At 35.7% G+C, this 24,081-nt stretch overlaps 1 protein-coding gene across 1 annotated transcript; it reads left to right on the top strand.

Annotated features, from left to right (window-relative positions):
- Nucleotides 1–23,433, top strand: LOC139130173 (uncharacterized). The gene is made up of 15 exons (XM_070695916.1): nt 1–152; nt 4,068–4,198; nt 4,732–4,861; nt 6,215–6,283; nt 6,635–6,744; nt 8,205–8,292; nt 10,570–10,737; nt 11,833–11,919; nt 12,887–12,978; nt 15,422–15,538; nt 16,079–16,250; nt 18,383–18,450; nt 18,835–19,009; nt 21,228–21,294; nt 22,156–23,433. The coding sequence occupies exons 4-15, from the start codon at nt 6,236–6,238 to the stop codon at nt 22,275–22,277; spliced, it is 1,314 nt and encodes a 437-aa protein (XP_070552017.1). The 5' UTR covers nt 1–152; nt 4,068–4,198; nt 4,732–4,861; nt 6,215–6,235; the 3' UTR covers nt 22,278–23,433.
- Nucleotides 23,434–24,081: the final 648 nt, after the last annotated feature.

The following is a 24,081-nucleotide window of genomic DNA, read 5'->3' as shown; positions in this document are numbered from 1 at the left end:
CCGGCCGAGGAGTCAATCCCGTACAACAACTTGCTGATGACTATTGGCAGTGGAGGCTTCGAGACTATCCAGAATTTGCAACGCTAATTGGATGTCACGATTATGACGACCAACTCGACTGTCACAGTCTTGAGGCGTACCAAGAGAGGAAGGTGAGTCATCCAAAATCACAGACAGAAGAAGAGGGGTTTCTATGTGCAAATACAAATGTGTACCAGATATAGGTACACAATCGCCGGCCTAAATAGCCATGGCGTTCATAGTATTCCCTGAGAAGCTGTGTAACTGCAGTGATTCTGTACCCGTCGTATATTTATGGTATTTCGTATTCTGAAATCATTTACTGTGCAAGCTCCGGTTTCATGAAGATATTTCATTTCAAAGTAATTACATTATTTTTTTTCTTGGATCAATATTTAGGACCAAACGGACATCATGTTTTATTTGCCACATTTTTTTCTCAACATTTTGGCAAAAATCTGAGAAAAATCGACTGGGGTTTATTTTATAAAGAGGACAAAAATAGACTTTGGCGCTCAAAGGTTAAGCCCTCGTATTACAATATTGCAATATTCCCATGGGGCCAGACTCGATTAGCTATAAGCTACTGCTTCCGATATTGCCAGTGTTATTTATAAATGCATAATTGGATTTATTACATGTTTTTGTAAACAACTTAAATTGGCTATAAAGTATAAATATAATAGCAAAATAGGGACTGTGTTTATGATAAAGTTTTCACAGAAGGAACGCAAATCACACTTACAACAAAAATCGCCCACACCTTGCCCTCGAGCACGAACGCGTACCAGCATTCTCTGTTCGTACGTTTTTAGCTCTAATTTGGTATACTAAAGAGAGGTTACTATACCTTATAGGTGAATCAGTTCATTGGCACCGTTTGCACGTCTGCGTGTATGTGACAGCTTATCTCAATAGGTGAATCAGTTCATTTGCATGTTATTTACATATGTGTGTGTGTATGTATGTATGGAAGCTTAAACAGCGGTAGAGGGGAAGTAGCTCTGCGTGGCAGGGCTGTGTGTTACCGGCGTAGTGGGAGGCCGTAAAACGCCGGTAACACATGTGGTGGGAGGCCGTATAACGCTGGTAACAGACAGCCCTGCCACGCGCACAGCTAAGGGGCTGAAGGGGGAAGAATCCTCTACTATCTATGATGGAAGTCTGTATGTCAATCTACATCACAAACTCCTAAACCGCAGCAGCCACCGTCTTTTAGTATTTGGTATATAGGTGAATCCAGGGGTGGAGATGTGAATTTGTTCAAATTAACATGTCACTGTCAAAAATATGCAAATGAGGCAAAAAAAGGAAAAAATCCTGCAAATTGCTAAAACTCTGTAACCGTAGGTCAGATTTGATGGAAACTTGGTATGCAGGTTCCTGGGTATTCTAAGTTGCCGAGGTGTGTGCAAATAGGGGTGATATTTGCAGGCTTGTATTTTTGGGGATTTTTTCAATTTTTAGTAAAAAAATCTTCTCTTAAACAGCTCGTCTGATTGCTTTGAAGGTTGGTAGCCATTTTCCTCTAGATGACCTCAGTCAAGTTTGTACAAATTGTTGTGAAATTTTCATATTTGCAATAGTGGGCAATTTTCCCAGAATTTTTCTCCAGAATCTTTTCATCTGAAAGCTTTAATATTTGGTATACAGGTTCATAAGGTTGATCAAAATTTGATCTATTCAAAGTCTTGTGAAATCTGCAATTTTGTATTCTTTTGGCAATTTTTGTTATTTTCAGTGGTCAAAAATGTTTCTAAAAAACTACGTGTCAAATAGCTTTGATATTTGGTATACTTGTTCCTAGTGTTGAAATTAGGATGAAATCTGCCATTTTGTATTTTTGGCAAATTTTTGTCATTTTTAGTAAAAAAATATGTTTCTCAAAAACACTTTTCTGAAAGCTTCGATATTGAGTAGATATGTTCCTGCAGATGATCTTAATTGACATGTTTAAAGTATATCTTCTTTAATTACATATTTTTGAAGCTATTTCTACCTTTTTGGTTAGGCAAACCTGAAGTGCTCAACTGTAAATTAGTATTTTGTTGAAAAGAAGTCTACGTTACTAAAAATTCCAATGAGTGCTAACAAAAGTGAAAACGTGGTGAAAATCTTAATTAACACTGGTCAGACAAGGCGGCTAACATACCATATTGTACAAAAATTATGCATGAAAGTTGCCATGAGTGAATCTAAAAGAACTGGTGGTATACAGATCTTGTAAACAACTTGTTTTTCATTTACAAGATGCAGAATAACATAAGTGTATTCACAAAAAGTGTCATCTTTATAGACAGTAAACTTTGCTGCTGAATCCAGCATGGTCAGTTTGTTAATCACCAACAATCACCAACTCTTACATCTGTGCTATTTTGTTTATTTTTCACCAAATAATGACCTGATTACCCCATGAAGGCTGGGCAACTATTCCTCTTTAAATTTGCTTAGAAGGGCTTTTATAAACAGAAACAAGGTACATATCTGATCTGTTTGGAAGTTCCCCATTTGTCTATGATACTTCTATGCTTGTTTAACATGGTGGCAGTTTGGGACATACTATTATCATGTAGGTGAGGCAGCATCATTAACAATAGAAGCTCTGAAGAATGTCAATTGTTACATATATTACCTTAGTCGTCAATTGTGCAATCATAGACTGTCATAGTGGAGAGACCAAATATTGTCTACATTAATTTTATGCAATACAATATTATAAAGAACACTTTTACTTTGGTTGTGGAGATTTTATTACTAATCATAATGTACTGGGTTGTACGGTATTGTGTAAATGTGAGTGATAAATGGCTTGCAACAGTTGCCAACCATTTCATACTTCAATGGACGGTTCATCAAAATTTGTTCAAATGCACTTGACTATGAATATCACAAGCTAAGGTCCATACAAGCTATTGGATATCGTGTACACACTCATTCTGGCTTGCCACATGTAATCAATGTGAGTAAAGTGTCATTGACGCTATTTTTTGTGTTTGAGAAGTGCTAGCTGCAAGCTCAGCCTTTGAAGATATACAAAACTCTCCATTACACTCTTCACGTGAAAAAATAATAACCAGGTGGATTCTTCAGTAGACGTTTTCAAAACAGTCTCTGTCGTGTCAAGCAATTTTGGTATTTTGATACAGAGTATACTTCCCCTAGACCATTTCTACTTAATTTCAAGTTTTGATGATTTCATTTCTATAAGTGATCCATATATTTCTTGAAGAATGCTGTTTATTTTATAGCATAGCAATAATGCTGTTTGTTGAAAGCCTTACCATCTGAACTAAGGTTAGCTTATTCTTATGAAAATGGTAGATGTCCTATAAAACGTTCCCTTTCAAGTTGTTTTATTCACAGATTGATCCTTTTAAAAACATTTTTGGATACTTCTCATTTTACATCCCGCTTTTCTCATGTTTATCTCGCAATTTTATTTTTGAAGTGGTGGAAAGCACATTCCTAAATTGTAACTTGCTCTATAAGAAGTAAATATTAATTATTGTTATTGTTGTTATTATTGTTATATTATTATCATTGGCATCATTGTTAATAATTATTACAGAAATAGTTCAATTGTTTATAATTGTAAGATTTCCTCAAATCAAAGACTGGGTATTAAAAGGCCAGTAGCTTTAACTTTTGATTTTTTTCACAATTTTTGTTTGTATCTCAACTTGAAGTTTTTGTTCTACTCCATTAAGCATGTTGAAACACTGACTGCTCAGGTTATACCTATTTAAGTGCACTGTCATTGTTGACATTTGTGTTGTAGTCTGGACTAGACCGTGTTTGTCAATGATAATAATGCAGTCTATACATATAATGTACAGGTTGTGTTAACAAGCTGAGTGCTGAGTGTCTCAACATGCTTTGGGGAGTAGAACAAGGAAGTATGGTTTAAATCAAAAATGAAAATTATGAAAAAGTCATCAAAAGCAGCAGATACTGGTCTCCTGAAAGATAAAGGGCCTACAGTTCTGCTTTAATCTTCATAACTCCTGCCAATAAGTTAATTGGCTGTTTGTAATATTTATCACCAGCGAGTTTGTCAAAGATTTCTGCAACAGGTGAGTGACTTGGAGGGCAATGAGCAGAATGAAGATGACGTGATCAACCTTGCACTTCTGAAAAATGAACTTGAAGTGTACTTAAAGGGCTTTGACTTGAAAGGGTAGGTATAATATCACAGCTTTCTATGTATCGAGTAATGCTTTTAGGATCAAGTCATTCAAGATCAGCATAAAATTCGAGGTGTCCGCAATGTGGCTGACATCACAAAACACTGTCATTTTGATGTACACCGTCACTTTTGTGATATACACACCATTGTGACTCACAATCTTTGTACTGCATTAAATTTTGGACTATTTAACAACACATACTATTGAGCTTTATTAACACAGCATCTATAAATATGAAATGCACTGATGTTATCTACAAGTGAATTCTAGTCCAGATGAGGTTATTCATGCCAACGATAACAACGTATTTTACACACATACAGACTTATTTGACAAGCTGAATACTGTGTATCTTCACATGCCTAATTGAAGTAGAACAAGAAACGTATAGTCAACATTTTGCAACCAAAGACTCAAAATTCTTTCAAATTTAACTGAATTGTTCCATAGCTATGAAACAATACCTCTGTGAGTTAATTGGCTTTAAGTTTTCTAAAACTGGTTGCACTTGAATTTTTTACAGCTATTATTTACCTATAGGTGGTATAGAAAACCTACTCATCTATGTTGAAAGACTTGTTAATAGCATGAACTACTGCTGTGAAGATGACTATGAAAAACTCTTCTCAAGATTAAGGAAATAACCAGCACAGGTTAGTGATGATTTTCGAAGTGATTTCATGAAGACATTTTCTAAAGAGGTTTAGTCTTGTCACCCAGACTGCACTTAGAGGCTCTCATTCAGCCACCCCTACGAAGTGATGGGAAATCCATTCAAATATCCCCGACAAGATGGAATGATAAGGACAGGAGTGTTGCATCATGGGAGAAACTGATATATGATAGAATTATTAGGTTTTGAGACTAAGTCACAGAAAACATGGCTTCAAAGTTATGTAGCAGTGGCTTTTGAAGTCAATTAATCTCAATTAATTATACTATGAATTGCACCAGCTTATGAACAAGTAACGTAACGATACAATTCATCCAAGACATAAAAGTCAGAACTTGTACTCAATACTAAGTGCAAACTTCGGAAGCCACTTCTACATGCCTTGAAGGTATAATTTCTGAGCCTTTGTCTCAAAAGATAATACATGTAGTTACATCATAGATCAGTTGCTCTCATGATGCATTGCTTCAGTTGTATCGCACACATTTTGCTCAGAGATTTTCTACTGAGATTTCCCCAGACTGTGAGGGATGACTGGATGAGAGCCCCAAAGCAGAGTCTCTATAACCAAGACTAGAAGAGGTTTTGCTTTAAAGGTATACAGTCACCTGTAATCTGAATATGCCCATATATTGTCAAAGGGGCATTCCTTCGTATTCACATTGGCCCAAAAAGGCAGCCACCCTCTTCAAATCTGTGATTGTTAGATTTTCTCTTTCCTTGGATGGCAAAATTGGAACAGGTGACAGTATACTTTAATCTTAATTAATGTAATAAGCACCTCAAAGAGAAGAACTTAAACTTTTGCTCAAACTGTCCTTAAGGAAACTCTCAACCATTCTCTTCTCAAATCAATAATAAAATTCGGGGACATCACACAAAGTTAGGTATTAGTGAAACAAATTACATAACATCTACCGATTATTTGAAATACAAAATGGTCATCATCCCTGTGTTAACTCAGGGGGTCCAAGAATAAATTTTTTATTTTTAGAAAACTGAGGCAATGAAAATTTTCCTTACTCAAAAAACTATAAAATGAGCGCCAACAAGTGGAAGATAACTAAAGAATTGTAAAAACTTGAGAGTTTGAATCTGTGTCCCGGAGGTGCAATTTGTAACCGTCAGTAATGTACATGAGTGTTTTTTCTGTCGATAAGATTAGGTAAGTGTTTCAAGCACTGTTAAAAGTTAGATTTTGTACATGATGTGCTACATGCTTATTTCATGTACACTAATGTGAAGTTTTTGAGATCAGGTATGCATCCAGATATTTGATAGCTATGTGTGTTGAACAGCCAACGATTATTTCTGTTCGGTTTTCTGTCATCAGATTGATGATTTCATAATCCTGATGCAACATGGGATACAAGAAGGAATCACTGCCCATCCAATGGTCATTGTGAGTACAATGTCATTTAAAGTACTATCATTTTCAGCCCACTCTGATCCGCAAGAGCTTTTACACTTGCATAATGATGGATAGAGGTGGGGGGGGGGACACACACGCATCTATGAGTTCAAGATGGTCGGGGTCAACCCTGACTAGATTGCAAACTCTACAGCTCCAAATGGCTAAATCAAAGAAAATCAGTAACTTTATTTGTTTGATCAGCAGAAGATTGAAGTAGAAGAGAAAAAAATATATCAAATAAATTTCACTCTTCTTGTATACATTTGGAGATTAATTAAAAAGTTATTTAATGCATTTTTTGTTAATATATTATATTTTTTTATTATTCAATATTTATAGGAACCATGTATAAGACGTTTTGGTGAGTTTATACAGAAAAGTGTGGAGTCTACACCATTCTACAAGCCATTCCTAAGACTAAAGAACCTAAGCAATATAACTGAAGATAAGTATGTACCCAGTTTCTGTCTATTATACTGGTAACTGTGGTATGACAATCATTTCCTGTAGGCTGAAAGATTTGTTGTATCTCTACACGCCTTCAAACTGGATTTGGTCTTTCACATGCAGCGGAGAGATGAAAGCAGTCATGTCTACAGCTGCTTCTGGTCACAAAAATATGTAAGAGGGCATAGCGAGAGAGTGCCCTTGAACAACGGCTCTTTCAATCTTTATTTCCTTGTGTCATAATTTATAAGCACAGATTTTAAGGGACCGTCAATAAAGGCATGTTCTCTATGTCAAGATCTGAAGTTCACTGTATTTTATAAAGTGTGATGCATCTTCCCGTTGGGCTAACCCTTTAAACACCATCGTTTGGTCCAAACCCAGTATTGCCAATGATGACTTTGGATCTACGTACATGGAATAAGGGGTGAGCAGGTTCATTTTTGCTAATTACAAAGATACACCTGCGTGATACATTTTGTGTCCATGTGATCAGTTTTATGTACGTACAACAATTACCAACACAATTAAGGCATTCAGGCACTTTTTCTCGACAGTTTCCACAATGGAGACATAATACTGGTATGTAAAACCTAAAGCACAGTTATAGTGGACAAAGTACGAGAGATACATATGCCTTCTGTGTTGATAGTGACATTTACCAAAGCGTTGATAGCGTACCCTGAAAATCAGAAAATCTATAGTTTTATATTTTCTTTGAGCTGTTAACAGCCCCTGTTCTTTTACCGGTAAGGTAGAATAAGCCTTTTGGACAGATATTTGGACTCCGAACTTTTACAATTCTTCTCTACTACTTATAGGGGTTCATTTTAAAGCTCTTGCATAAGAAACTTTTCACCGTCTTAGTTTTTTCGAAAATCGAAAATTTCATTCTTCTCCGTACACTTAACACAAAGATGGCCGACATTTTGAATTTCAAATATTGAGAACCTTGGGTAATTTAAATTTGTTTCTTTAGTACCAAACTTTGTACTCAATTTTATTCTTGATTTTGAAAGAGAACGGTTGAAATATTCCATGAGGAAATATGGGCAAAAGTTTAAGTCTTTCACTTTCAGGGTGCATACTACCTGAATTTGTCACAATTTCATTGAGCATGATAATTTTTCATCGGTTGCAAAAATGTTCTGCTAAGCATTTTTCCTTAGTTATATGTCGAGTCATACTTACAAGAATATTGATATTATTCAAGGAGAAGATTCAATAGTGGCCTGACCTCAGTTCTTTGGCTTATCAGATTCTTTCAGTAAATATATGCAGCTATAACTTTCATCAACTACATGGTCATTTTCAGTGAATGCTTTACATTTTTGTGCAGTACGTGCTTAAGTAGCTATCAACAGTGTTTACGCCCAGTATTAGGGTTGTTTCATTGACTGAACAATTGCTGTACTTTTATTTGGTTTCTTGTCTTGCTATTTTCTCTGTGACCTCCTTTCAGGAAATTGGAAATCCAAAAGACGGGTGTTCAGCTGATCAAGGATAATCTGCAAGCTACGTTTAAAAAATTTGTAAGCTTCCTGAAAGAAGTTAGTGCCCCTTTTTATCCTTGTCTTTAGCTCTCTTGTTTTTAGCTCTCATAAATGGAAACTGGGAGGTTATACGGTGTAAAAATGTATGTATGTAATATGTCTATCTGCCTGTATCGTATGCCTGTCTGTCTGTCTGTCTATCTGTCTGTCTCGTCTGTCTGTCTGTCTGTCTGTCTATCTGTCTGTCTGTCTATCCGTCTGTCTGTATGTATGTATATCTATCTGCCTGTATCGTATGCCTGTATGTCTGTCTGTCTGTCTGTCTGTCTGTCTGTCTGTCTGTCTGTCTATCTGTCTGTCTGTCTGTCTGTATGTATGTATGTATGTATGTATGTATGTATGTATGTATGTATGTATGTATGTATGTATGTATGTATGTATGTATGTATGTATGTGTGTGTGTGTGTGTGTGTGCGTGCGTGCGTGCGTATGTATGCATGCATGCATGCATGCATGCATGCATGTATCTAGTATGTATGTATGTATGTCCATATCAGAACTTTGAACGACTGCATGTGTTGACCTAATTTTTGATGAAGTGATGCCAAACAGTTAGATAACGTAGATGTGCTGTTGTTCAAATGAACCTGTCAGCCTCAACAAGCTGCTTATTTTACTCTGTTGTTGTGACAATTTTATTATTTTTAAGACAAACCTCAAATTTTTTTTATTTACCGAATGACTACTTTATCATACAACATTTTAATGCCTTTTCACTTTTTAACAAGTTATGTACAGAACGTACTTTGAGATCTTTTGACATGGAAAGTCTTTTTTAAGAAATAAATATTATTATTATTATTGTTATGATAAATATTGAAACGATGTAGAAAAAAAGGTGAAAATGGTCAAAAATCAAGAAATCAGATACTACTCATCTGATCATTGTAATGCTTGGTTTTTAGGTCTTTGAGGGCACACTTATTAGTCCTACTAATTTAATGCTGATATTGGCTGTTTTTTCCCTACTTTTTTGTCCGTTTTGTAAAACAATCTTTAACTCTAAAACCAATGGTCCAATTGCTTTAAAATTTGCTTTAAATGTTCCTAGGGATGACGAAAAATAGGATTCATTGAAAGTATGGTGGAATTTGTATATTTGTATTTTTGCGGTAATTTTTGCCATTTTTGGTCAAAAAATCTTTTTTTTAAATGCTTAATCCTATTGCTTTTAAATTAGGTTTCCAAATGTTCCGAAATGCTGCCGGTTACATATTACCTGAAGATGACTCAGTGTACTGAAAGTGAAATTTGTGTATTTGTTTTTTTTGGCAATTGATTTTTACCATTTTAGATAAAAAATATATTTCTCTTCAACTGATAATTGCATTACTTTTAAAATTCTCGAGGCAGATTTCTTGGGGTGACCTGAAGAAGATATGGTGAAATTATGATGAAAGTTTCATATTAGTAATTTTTGAAGATTTTTTGCTTTATATGGTCAAAAAATACCCTTCTCTGAAACCTATCTAGTGGTGTCCAAATTTGCATAGTTGTATTTTTAGATCATTTTCAAATTGCCGTTTTTGGTCAAAAATGTCTGTGAAACCATTTGTCCTATTCCTTTTAAATTTGGTACACAGGTGAAATGTACTAGGTCATTCATCCAAATTCAAGTACTGTCTATGTGAATGGTAAAGTTATTAGAAGCAAGTCTGTTTCAAGCTGATGTATTATTTATAGGAATGCAATCATAAAGCTCCATGAGGAAAAATTGGATTTTAAGTGAATGTTACATACATTGTTATTAATTAACTGTAATTGAATGTAATCAACTCTTGTTTATACAATTATCAGTAGTTACACGTTTATATAATTATTAGTAAACACACGTTTCTCTACTGTCTCTGGTTTTAGAGCTGATACAATCCATTTATCCAATGAATAAATCCATCTCATTGCAATATTCATTTTGATAAAATTTATTGCTCCACAGTGAGAGCTGTTTTGACACATAGTTAAACAAAATTATGTCTGAACCCTGGACAAATGAATATTGCATGTACTTTTCACAAAATGCCTGTTTTTATGATCAATTGCCTTTACACATATCTTTATATTACTTCACTAGGCATCTCTACATTTTCAAACCAGGAGCATATCCCCACTGCCGTCATGCCGAGTGTGACATTTCATGACACATTAATTGTACAATACTGACTGACTAAAAATACTAAACCCTCAGTTCTTAAATTACAAATGCCCAGCGTGATATAACATATATATATATTAATATTCTCCACTCACCAAAAGTCACTGCATTTTTAATCACAGGATTATATTCCAAATGCCAAGTGTGGCATTTCACGCTCTTCCATTACAAATGGTACAAACTACTATCAGGCAGCTCTGACGTTTTATTTGACCTGTGATGTTACCCCTAAGGAGGTGCATGACATAGGTCATAGAGAGGTCAAAAGGTTACGGGGTGAAATGCAAAAGGTAAGACTGGTATATCCTATCAGAAGATGGCATTCATGACGGGAAACTCCTAATATAGCACACAAAAACCCGAGGAGAACAAAGGTTTGCTTTGGTTTTTAAATCCTAATTAAAGTTGTTTGCCAGCTAATGTAAGCTTTTTGCAATATATGATACGAGATAGTGATTACACGAGTGTGTAGGGAAGAGGTCCGTGCCTTATAGCATACACTCAACTCATACAGATAATCTTTGAATATTGACTAATTTTCACAGAATAAGATCTATAAATATACTACAAGACATCAAATTAATAAAACTAGGAACACATTCCGATGTCCTGAAATGATAATGCTGTCAAGCAGAGGTTAAAAATACGAGAAGAGGTGAGGCTACTTGCCATAAAGTAGTACCGGCCAGGCTATTGGCATCTGAAGTTGTTGACGCAATGCTATATGTACCATAATGTCTGATTATATCTGATACTATTACTTTAGATAGCATATCAGTGCAGACAGAGCCCAAAAATGCACCGTTCTGTCTCGTAATGTTGCCACTCAATCCTGTGGCCTTCTTTATACAGTACATTTTACTTGTGTATATGGAAAAATAATCGCAATCATACCAATCAATAATCCAATGACACTAGGTCAGAACTCGTAAGACAATAGTTGTAAACATAGACACAAAACAGCACAGAACAGACAGTAAATAGACGGTACACAAACAAAGTCATATTCATGAAAGAAAGATATATGGACCTCTGGCCAGAAGACCAAGAAGTGATGTCAGGTGTTTCGAAAATAGTAAGCGCATCCTGCCCCACATGTGGCACCCCAATGTCACCGATGCTATCAGCGATCATTTGTCGAAGAGAGATATTGTATTTATCTACCAGCTTGCGATACCTGCCAAAAACATTACAGTCACAACGACGAGAATATTAAATGTGAAAATATTTTAAAATTGTTTCAAATATACTAGTATATTCATTTTCCGATCATTTCTTGAAAATTTGCATTGTAGCTCAGTTTGCTAAACCGATATGTTGCCTAAACGTTAAAAATATTTCAGTAAAATTTTAAATCTTAATAATTGCTGCTGTTTTTGCCCAAGATAATGAAAAAGGTGGACTTTGAGGGCACTCTTCAAGAATTCTATGAATACTTGCAGAGGGATAAACAGTTTTACTTCGATAATGAGGTAAGGCATCAACTTTAGGGTTTTTTCATCACTTTCTGAAAAATATCGTTTATTGGTGAAAGGGAAAAATCAGTGATTTTTGAATTTCATTATACCAAAGGAAATAATACATGACTTTCTGAAAATCAGCCATGGACTTGTGTTATGTTTCGATAAAATGAAATTTGTCTAAGGAAACAGTTGTCGGATCCAAACAAATCTGTTAGTGGTTAAGTTCTACTTACATCTATGTATATATTATAAAAGCCGTGTGTATGTGTTGGCACCTGTCATTCAATTAGTATAGGCATGTCAGCTTCCAAGTATGGTTGTCAGTTGCAGTAACAAACATAGTATTACTCAATGACTTAAAGGCCTTTGTTGGTATCAGATTGTCTAATCAGAAAATTTACCCATCGGAAAACAAAAGGCTATCACACCTTCATAATCCTGTTATAGACTAGAACTAAGGCATTTCCAGGGATCGCGAACAGTGCCTTTAAACACGGGAAATTATTTTGTTTTGATCTAAATCCTCTTCCTTAACCAAGCTTAAACTGTGTTGATGTGATCCACAGAGTACAATGTAACAATATTTTATCGCTTTTCATTTTTTATAACATCGAGAGAAATTTAGGCCACGATGTTGTCTTTGAGGAAAGGTTTGTCATTGAGTAAAACTCGAGCAAGTGGAAAACAGTGCATGTCACAAAATTAGTAAAATTTGTTGGTATGAGTGTGGAGTTTTCTCTGATATACTTGCAGGTACATCCAAAAAGCAAAAAATGTGGCCAACAGATAAATATGAAAATAAATGTTGACTGAGTGAATTGAAGTAAAAAAACCTCCCCCGGATGAAAAAATTCTCTATTTCAACTTATGTGAAAATTTGAGAAGGTCACTAATAGCTGTCATGTTTGCACTTGTGCGGGAGTGGACTTCTAAGTTTTATGTTTTTTTTCTTTTTTCATGACCTGCTGGCAAACAGGAGCAATATCTTGGCAGTTTTAGGGAAACCTTGGAAAGAATTCGCAAGCAGCTGCCAAAGTATTTTAAGAACATACCAAGAATAGAGTTACAGTAAGTCAGTTTAATTCCTGATGTGCACTGACGTGTTTCTGAAGAAACTGTATTAATTTGTAGTTTTAAGGGACGAGTTATGCTAGCCTTTGTGTGATTTTTTCATTATTTTTATTTTATATATCAATTGCAAGTTCTCACTCTACTCCCAAAAGAATATGGTGAAACCCACTATTTAGGTTGTCAACATAACGTCTACATGTATATGAGTAAAATGCACTCTTATTGTTCACATTTGAATTCTAGTCCGGACCAGAATTCAATTGTCAACAATAACAATGCAGTTTACACATGTGCAGGCTGAATTGACAAGCTGAATACAGAGTATATGAACATTCTTTGGGGAATAGAACAAGAAATAATATGAGGTTATTACACTGCAAAGGGTAAGATTGATGCAGGGTATTGCCTGACGCGAAACGGAGGGTGATGCATGGCGCCAATGTCCGAGTTCATCCTTAGCGGTATTTTCATGATAACCTTATTATTATACATCTTACATTCATGACTGAGGTATCACATTGTCAGAGTAGTGACCGTTTTCGTGGAATAAAATGTCATGTATGTCAACAATTTTTATTCTGATTCATAGCACAAGTGTGGAATGTTACACTATCTCGGACTTATGCTTCTACAACTTCTTAATGTGTGTGCAGCGCACACGTATGTATAGAGCGCCTGCGAGACATATTCTGGCACTCGTCCAATTAGTCCCTGAAAACCGTTTAACAGTAAACGTGCAAATAAAGCAGCAGGGAATGGGGCGCCTTGAAACCGTATGTTTTACGGAACAGGCGTTCCGTACGGCTTTTTAGCAGACACAAAATTCTATCGTTCTCGATGGTAGATGTATAATGATGGTTGAAAGTAAAGAAACAAAAAATGAAGAAATAATCCAAACTTAGAAGTACTAGCCGATTATCTTACAAGTACTTTTGTAAGTTTCTCAAGAAAATGCTTTTCTATTTGGAGAAATTCAGATTTTTTTATGATGTTCTAAAAACAACAAATGTTCTATAGTCTACATGAACAACATCTTTTGCAATGAGGAAAATAGTTTGCGATTGAAAAAACATTCAATATTTTTACCGGTTTTTAGTCTATGATAAGCAATATGTATATGTGGAGTTTTAATTAGTCCCCATGGACACCGTCCGGGGGGACCTAAAGGTTTGGTCATGTCTGCACGTGCGTGGTGCGTCCGTTCACGCAGATATCTTAGAGATGCCTGGAGCGACTTCACTCAAACTTAGTACAAGGATTACTCCTTATGTCAAACATATGCACATCAATTTGTTTTGCAGTCCAATCCAATATGGCCGTGTGACATCTTTTTATTGAAAAGGCGGGGACTATGTAATTGACAATGATTTTTTAAGAGCTCTGTTTCTTGAGTGGCTGCCCCTAAATTTAATGAAACTTTATAAAGATGTTCGTCACACAGAGCTCTGATAGCACATAATGAGATATGTCAGTATATTTGCATATTTGATTATATTTTTGTAATTCGGCTGACATGTCTAGAAAACCTGCAGCCAATTTTATGAAACTTTGTGCAGATCTTAAGCTCATAGTCTCACACAACTTTACAAAGAAACTTAGCAGTGTCATGCGAATTAAGTACTAATTTGCATATCTAATGAACTTTCCCAATTAGTGGGCTATCTTCTGAACCACTCCTTGAAATTTGATGAAACTAGGTACAGATGTAAACACTCAGAACTGTAATGCTGTTGAAAGACATTAGGCTGTTTCGTGTCACTTAATTGCTAATTTGCATATTTGATAGTAATTAATGTGATATGTCTAGAAATGTTGCATCAAATTGGATGAAACCCGGTACAGTTGTTGATATTTTGGTGATATAATGGCGTTCATTGATATGTAGTAGTATTATGTCAATTTACTGCTGAGTTGCATATTTAAGAAATTTTCATAATTAGACCGACATGTTAAGAAATTGTTAATCAAACTTCATGAAACTACAGATTTTGAACTCACACTGATTTAGCATTGAATAAAAATACGATGCAGTATAATGTTAATCAATATTTAATTTACATAATCAGGTAATAAACTTTCCTAATTAGAGTGATAATAAAACACTTCATCCAATTACATGAAACTCAGATACCGGGTATGTTGATCTCACAGTGTTGTTATACAATTCATTGACACTTGGCGGTATCATTTGCGAAATGGGGTACACATGATAATCAGTCAGTGTTATAGTAGAACGCAAAAATGTTTGGCAAAATCCTGTCGCTTAATGAACAAATTCTATCCTCTCCAGGGACTTGTAATCAAAGTACTCATTAACAACTAGGGACTGTGTCATCAATGATGAGTTGTTTTTGAAAAATTCTTAGAAGAATGTCACATGATTGTTATCATATCCTGTACTGGATCTCACATGAAAGAAACATACGATGATTTTGTTCAGGGTCAGAGGAATTGATGCTGGTTACAAGGCTTTGATTAATGCTTATTATGTTGGACCATCACCCTCTGGGAACAGACCTGGAATAGTTAATATCAACTGTTCAGACCCTAAAACTAGGTAAGCTGAAATACATTTTCCAGCCTCTTCCTTCTCCCCTGCTGCACTCAGTGTCTTAGTATATGTGTCAGTCTTCAGGTGTGCCAGTGTCCCGGTAATTGTCTGTCATAGTGTGTCAGTGTTTAAGTATGTGTCAGTCTTAATGTGTCAGTGTCAGATATATATTTATTCACCGTTTCGCAAAACATTGCGTCAAATATGTGCTTTGGCGAACAGGCCAAACAAGTTTTTGTACATTGGTCAGAAACTAATGACAATATTGGTTAGGATATTACATCTGTCAAATTAGTACAGAATATTGAAGATGAAAAGCATAGAGAGCGCCCTGGGGCGACGGATTATTCAGTCTCCTATAGGAACTGTGTCAAAAACTTCAATAGAGGATGTCATTATCATGCTTAGGGGATTAGAACTATGGCACACTCCAGCTGTCTCAGACGGTGCTTTGCATTATCTGATGCAGTAGCTTGCATTATGGAATTGTAGACTTTATAATGTGGTGCCCAGTCATGTCCTTATGTTGTGTTAATTGCCTCCAAGGCCGTCATATGAAGTGATGTCACTGACGCTTCACGAAGCGGAACCCGGTCACCATCTCCAGTGTTCATACAGTCTAGTACAGGACCACCTGCCGGGATTTAGAAGACTGAAGGATGAACGGCAGTTCTGCACTGTTCCCTCTAGATTTCCAAAAAACACAGGATACATTGAGGTGATGTACTGGTCTATTGATTGTGACTGATGTACATGTGCATGCATGCATCTAAAATAGAAATATGATAATATCCTCAGAAGTCTTGTCCCTCTGTTACTTTGTGAGTGTAGGCTGTGCAGAGTGGGTGTGAACATGCAATTCTATTAAGGTGGTATGTGCTTCAAAAGTGAAAGACTTTAACTTTGGCTCAAACTGTCCTCAATAAAAATTTCAACCATTCTCTTACCAAATTAAAAATCTTGGTTCACCTTACGAAGTTTGATTCCAGAGTAACGAATTACCTAACATTTACCAATATTTGAAATTCGCAATAGCCGCCATCCCTGTGTTAACTCTGTTATGAAAATGACATTGTTTGATTTTCAAACGAACTATGGAGGTGAACATTTTTGTTACTCCATGAACTGTTAAATGAGCCCCGACAAGTGGTAAATCAGAAAAGAATGGCAATAGTTTGAGAATCCATCGTTCCTGAGGTACATTCTATCTCAGTTAACTAATCTAACAACCTATATTATAGCCCAAACAAGAGACTATGTACCTTAGCGTATGTAGTCCCTTGTTTGGGCTATAATAGTTTTATTGCATGCCTCTCGTAAATATTTTTCACTCTAAATTTTTGGTTTACATACAAATGACAATTATAAGCTTTATATCCATTTTAGATGAAAATCTTGAAAAATGGAACAATTTCATCATAAAATGGTGCATTTAAGGTTCCAAGACAAGAAATTGACCATTTTAAACTAACAATTATCTAGTGGTTAATAACCTCACAACCCCTGTAAATTATATATTGACGGAAAGCCTGGATATAGGGAAACATTTTGGTTACCATAGTGTCACCATTATTTACATAACTATCACAAGACAAGTAATTTGCATAACCTTTCAAAAATCAATTTTCCCTATGTTTTGTTTCAATGCTTTGAGATATGTTGCTGAAATTTGTGTAAGTGCAAGCTGTTCTAAGTATCTTCTAAAGTGTGTCTCAGAATTTTTTAAACCTTCTTAAACAATTTTTATGCCACGAAAACTTTCAGAGCGGTGAATTTAACCCTAGTTGATTTCTTTAAAATTGTGCTCTAATAAAAACTAAACAAGATATAAAAAAACTGAGACATACTTTGGAAGAGCGTTGTAACAGCTTGCATTCCAGCAAGTTTGAGTCAGATAATTTGAATTATTCAGACAAAACATAGGGAAAACCGATATTTTAAAGGTTATGCAAATTACCTGTCACATGATAGTTATGTAAACAATGGTGACACTGTGGCTACCCAGATATTCCCCTACCGGTATATCTAGGCTTTCAGAAAATGTATAATTTATGGGGGTTCTGAGCTTATTAACCTCCAGAGAATTTTTAGATTAAGAGGTAAATTTCTTGTCTTGGAACCTTAAACATTTACAATTGCTGTTATATGGTTTATAGAATTTTTTTCAGATAAATAAAAAAAAATAGTAATTCCTGTGTAAAACATGTAATTTTATCATTTTTCAATTCCAAAGTTGTCAAGTTGAAAATAGCTCTGGTTCACGTTAGGTCAAGTGATGACTATGCGGTCTGCGACGTCATCAATAAATTACCATTGAATCCAACTGTATGAAGCACGCAACGTTCGATAAACGAGGCATGTAATAAAATCAGTGGTCATCCAGTCTGACTTAAAGGTATACTGTCACCTGTTCCAATTTACCACAAAGTTACCATGGAAAGAGAAAATCTAAGCAATCACAGATGTTAAACCCGTGGCCGCTTTTTAAAAAACAACGCCCTCACGTTGGTATTTTGAACACTAAGGAATGCCTCTTTGACCATATATGGGCATATTTAGATTACAGGTGACTGAATACCTTTGCAAGTCTGCTTTGCATGGCTTACAAGCTCGATGAGATATTCTCAAATACATTTTTAAAAACATCGATTGCTTTTAAATTATCATGATGAGAGGTATGGCCTAAGTTTATTAGATCTACGGTAGTGGATGGAGATGAAGCATATATTGACAGATTTTATATGATATTGTTACTCTTCACAACTCTTAGCATTACCACCAGGACATGTACACATCTGCAGAACTTTTTTTTAAATTTCAAATAATGTGTTTTGTTCTTCATCTTTTCAGGGGTGGGGCATGTATTGTGAATTTCTTGGTGAAGAGATGGGCATGTATGAAGGTGACTCGTACAGTCTGTAAGTATGTGCTGGTGAAAGCAATGACTGACTTACGGTAGAACAATTGCCTCAGGGACAGACATTTGGACTCTCAGCTTTACAATTCTTTTCCGATATACCATTTGTGCATTCCGTGTAATATCTTTGGCGCTTAAAATGTTGACCTCAGCATACAACACACTGTCTTACATATTTAATATGTTGTCCTATGCTTATACAATGTTGTCCTTGGTATTCGACATGTCATCCCGGGCGTTTAACATATTGTCCTCAGCATTAGATTCTGAAAGATTGAAATAGGAAAAGCCTCTTCTGGAACCATCTCCAAATTTGCCACAAGAATTAGAATAAGGATGCGCTATGTCGAAAAATTGACCTTTTAACCTCTGGTTGAATTTTCAGATTTGGTCGGTATTGTCAGGAACTAGTACGTGCCTGCCGATGTGTCACAGACACGGGTTTAAATTTCTTCGACTGGAGCAAGGAGAGAGTAGCTGAATTCTTCCATGAAAACACAACTTTTCCTGATGATTTGATAGAAGCAGACATAATCAGATATATGAAGTCTCCTGGTCAGGTGAGGTAGTAAAAAGCTTCTCAGATGAAAACCATGCTCTTTGAATTATTTCACCTGTGGTTTCTTTTTCTTTCATCCAATCCATACCATGTGTCATCTCATTTGATTCAAATGTGTTTGAGAATAACAAGCACCTACTATCTCTTTGGTTGTTACTTTGCTAGTCCCCATGGACATCATCGCAGGGAACTTATATATGTACCGTAGGTTTGGTCATTTCCGTGGGGCCATCTGTTTACGCAAATTTCTCAGATATGCGTGGAGCAATTTTGTTCTAACTTGGTACGTACAAGGATTATTCCATATGTCATACTTATTCACGGTGATTTGTTTTTTGATCTGATCCGATATGGCAGCGTGAAGGTCATTTTGTTATGTTGTTATCGGTGCCTCCATTCACACAAATTTCTCAGCGTTGCAGGGAGCGATTTCATTCAAAATTTGTACATGGATTACTCCCTGTGTCATGCATATGCATGTTGATTTGTTTCGTGATCTGATCTAATATGGCCACGTGACGGCTATATTGTGTTTCCTGTTTTTGATGTCCGTCCATAGGGGCTTGAGGATCCATCCAAAGGGGCTCGAGCATGGCCAATTAAAAGAATGAAGAATAATACTGTCCATGCGCAGAGAATCAAAAAGCAACTTTGCACTCCATAGTGTACTTGGCTTGGCCTCGTACATTATGTCGTGCAAAGTTTGCTTTCGTCCATTGTTGGTCTGGTGGGGGTACATTTTTCCTATTATTTTATAGTTTTGGCAATGCCGGTGAATTTTTAGGTTTATAGGTGTAGAAAACGAATGGAAATGGAAAATTAAACTGATGTTGGAACCAGTGAACATCGTCCGGCATGATCGGCCTTGAATCTGTATACCGTATACATTTACACACACTCCATTGCACTGCACATGCTCATTCAACACAAAATATTTACGGTTCTTTCACGGTTCGAGTCTAAGTAAAAAACAATGTATTTTTGAATTAAATAAAAAGGAATTGCATCCCTACCATCGATATCGAACTTGAAACATCAACTTTGAATATCATACCATTCACAATACATGGTGAAATGGTGAAATGCCAGGCATAAAGAAAACGGAATGTTTACGCATCGACATCAGTGAAGTGCATGGTATCAGCCGATTGATGCGATCAGTATAATGTCGTAGTAGTGCAGTATTCAATTACAAAATGTTTAAATTTCACAATTGTTGTAATAGGATCAAAAGACGTTTGGCAACATTCTGTTGAGTAATTTCTACCTTTTGTAATTAGCGTGGCAGTCAAGATTGGCTTTACATTTTCACCACCAAAGAACTCATTCTTGGCCATTAAAACCCATCTGTATCGCAGTACTTTAAATTACAGACCCAAATCATAAACGGAACTCTATCCTCAGTCTCTGAGGAATAGTAATCAAAGTACCAATTAATAAGTTAGGACTGTGACCTCATAAATGCCTTGAATTTTTTTCTTCTGTTAATTTTCTATATATCCCTGATGATTTCTACATTCATTAATGTAGTGTAATTGTCTTTTTGACTGTATAATAGCTGCTGAAGAAACCTGTGTTTACATCCTTCTACTTTCTCTGTGAAAATTGTTGCCTGACAGAAATCTACTAAATTTACGACATTGCAGTTCCTTTGTATAGAAAGAGTTTATATGAATTAGAAAGCTTGGTAGACTTCTTTTTCCTTAAAGTGTTTCCGTTTGCAATAAGCATGTCCAGTAGTAATAACCTAACAGAAAGAATGTTACATCAGTAGAAAATCACAGAGCAGCATTCACCATCAGCTGTCGGTGTTTCCGTTTGCAAAAGGCATGCCCAACAGTGTCAGCCTAACAAAAAATTTTCATTAGGCATGTTAAATAAAATTCTTTGTTTTCCGTCTGAGTGCTGATAGGTTTTCTTTGAAAAATGAGAAAACAAACATAATGTTAACACTATTACAAATAAAAACATTATTTTTCCAAAAGCCAAATAAAAAAAGCTTATGTTCATACACTTGTGGTTTTTTCTGTGTTTGTCTTTTTTCCTTGCTGGCTGGTAGATTTTTCAAAATCTAAGGTGGGTAAACAAATAATCTTCTTTATACGGCCTCAGTAGAAAATCACAGAGCAGATTTGACTGTAAGCTGCCATGACCCATGATAAAAATCTTCCCTCAAGATTTTAACAGATTTTAATGTGCTTTTTCTTTGCAAATCATAGGCATGCTCCTACACAATAAGTTTGATGAAGTTCAAGGAACTCAGACAGAGGGCACAGGATAAACTTGGTATGTGAATATGGAGGGAATGATTAAAATTCACATGAGAACAAAACACACTGCATCATAGCTCAGAACTCCCTCCACTAAATAAACATTTGGAGGTGTGAAAATCTGAGGACGAATTATGATTTGAACTCGTCCCTTAATTCCTTGAATAGGATGGTGCCAGTGTAACCTGGTTTCCCCTGATGGCCTGTAAACAGGTCTACAATCACCATTGGTGGCAAAGAGTTGGGTAAACCATGGCAATGAAAGGGCTAAACTACCGAGTTTTTGAACAGCAAATGTTTCAAAGCAAATGGTGCCATAAACCTTGACATGTGCTCAACAAGTGCAAATATGCCCATTTTAGATGCTGAATACTGGGTATTTTACCATGCTTTTAGAGAGAGATTGCAAAATTGCTATGAATATAACTACCGAATGAATATTGAAGAACATTTTTAAATGAACTAATACATGCTTTTGGCGTCCAAATATATATGCAACGGTGCAGAGTGTCTCAAAGTAAGATAACCATACACACTGAAGCCTTACAACCTGTACTCTCATTTCTATGCAAATCTGACCCAAAATAAATAACCATTTATTTATGATTTTACTCCTAGATTGGTTGTTCACATATTTTATTAATTTATTTTGAATTAATTGTGTGTGTTTCTTACTCTTTAAGTGAACATAAAACAAATTTGACTACCACCAACAAATGTTGAAATATCCAACTTCATAAAGGTTTCCTTTCCCTTTTCTGTAATTTGTCGAAATATTGTGATAGACTGGTGTCTACAGAACTTGTAGATCCACATAGAAATGCATGTTTACTCTACGGTAGCAATTGTATACATCTATATGTCATCTACTCTGCAGGTGAGAAATTTGACATCAAAGAGTTTCATGATGTCGTCCTATCGTGTGGACTGGTACCGCTGACAGTTTTGGAGTTGATAGTCAACAGATACATTGAGAAGACATTGAAGACAAGTCACTGATCATGGCTGAATCCTTGGGGGTTTTGGAGGGGAATTTTCCGTGAATTTTCCTGGAATTTCCCACACTGTTGATATGTATATTACCCAAATCATATCTAAGTTAGGTTCTGCCCTTTTGATCATTTTGGTCCCCACATATATGGCCATATGGTTGATGGAGGGAGGTATACTCCTATGAACAGGACCATACATTTGTAGGGATCGATGGTGTCCAATTGTTTTCATGACCTCTATGTGACCGTACAAACTAGATTGTTCATTAGTGTAAATCGACAATTGTGATAATCTGTCAATGTGTAACAGAGGAACATTCCCTGAATTCTGTACCTAAACAGAAAGTACATGCACATGTAACTCTAACTTTTGATAATGCTGTTTTCATTTATCTTTAATGTCAACGAGTTTCTAGTTGTATGCATCCCAGAGCATATCATTTAGATTAGATACACATACATACAGTATTCAGTATGTTAAATGATCCTGCACATGTACATGTGTGAACTGCTTTGTTGTTGTTGACAAGTGACCTCTAGTCCACACTATAGACAATATATTCAAACATAAACAAAAAAGTGCATATAACACATATTTAACGCTGTTAAAGTACTAGTTAGTGTGTCAAAGTGCATAGTGTGGTTAAAACACAAAAAATAGAGGAAAAATCTTGAACAGTTTCTGCTACTGTCTCTGTATTTGCTAGCTTGATGATTTTTCAAGGAGAAGGTTGTAATATTTTTGAGCAATAACTTGAAGTTTGAATACCTATTGACCGTACTAATCATTTGCTGAAACAATACATTTTATCTTAACAATGCATATACGGTAGCATTGTATTAGGAGCCGTGGATAATTACAAAGTGCGCACGGATGTGGATAATTAAAACACCCCCTCTTGAACGAAAGTTTAGAAATGAATATTGAAACAGTGTATCCAAAGTGATTGTCAGTTTATTTTAGTAGTACGCTGAACCGCATGTATGTAAAAGGAATGCTGTTATAGCCCCAACTGTAATGTCGTGTTAATCTTGGTACCATGGTTATTCATAGACAAGCATGGTTAACCATGGTTGTCTTAACCATGGGTGTCGATAATGCGACAATAGTGATTGACAAAAGTAAAGAGACCCTTGCCAAAATTGACCATGGTGACCATATTTGACCATATTCACAGCCAAATTTGAGCCACCATTGCCAAAATTGACATGGTTATCTGATTGACCATGTTCACAACCAAATTTGAGCCACCATTGCCAAAATTGACATGGTTATCTGAATTGACCATGGTCATAGCAGATTTTTAAAATTTCTGAGAGTTACAAACGTGACAATGGTGACCATATTGACCATGGTCATAGCAGATTTTTAAAATTTCTGAGTTACAAACGTGACAATGGTGACCATGTTTGACCATGGTCATAGCAGATTTTAAAAAATTCTAAGAGTTACAAACGTGACACTGGTGACCATGTTTGACCATGGTCACAGCAGATTTTTAAAATTTCTGAGAGTTAGAAACGTGACAATGGTGACAATGCTTGACCATGGTCAGGGCAGAATTGATGATAATGGTGACAGTGTTTCATCATAGTCATGATAAGGGTATAATTATCACCAAGTTTTACCATTGTAATGGCAACCTACTATGACCCTAAGATGATGTCACCTGAATTTTGAATATTTATCATATTTGCCATGATGTTGTCAGACGTAGGTTCTTGAACATACTTTTTACACTTGCAATAAAGCTGTTATCTTGTTAAACTTTCCACTTGAGTCAGTCAGTCATTAATAGTTAATAAAATGC

Source organism: Ptychodera flava, chromosome 1 (genome assembly GCF_041260155.1).
Source record: "Ptychodera flava strain L36383 chromosome 1, AS_Pfla_20210202, whole genome shotgun sequence".
NCBI classification, from domain to species: Eukaryota; Metazoa; Hemichordata; class Enteropneusta; family Ptychoderidae; genus Ptychodera; species Ptychodera flava.
This window is presented reverse-complemented; position numbering and strand designations above follow the sequence as displayed.

What these genes read in the sequence shown, in the direction of transcription:
- LOC139130173 (XM_070695916.1), top strand. Translation starts at nt 6,236, where the DNA reads ATGCAACATGGGATACAAGAAGGAATCACTGCCCATCCAATGGTCATT. An exon ending in TTGTAAGCTTCCTGAAAGAA is followed by an intron (nt 8,293 to 10,569) that starts GTTAGTGCCCCT and finishes TTTTAATCACAG; the next exon opens with GATTATATTCCAAATGCCAA. An exon ending in GAGGGCACAGGATAAACTTG is followed by an intron (nt 21,295 to 22,155) that starts GTATGTGAATAT and finishes TCTACTCTGCAG; the next exon opens with GTGAGAAATTTGACATCAAA.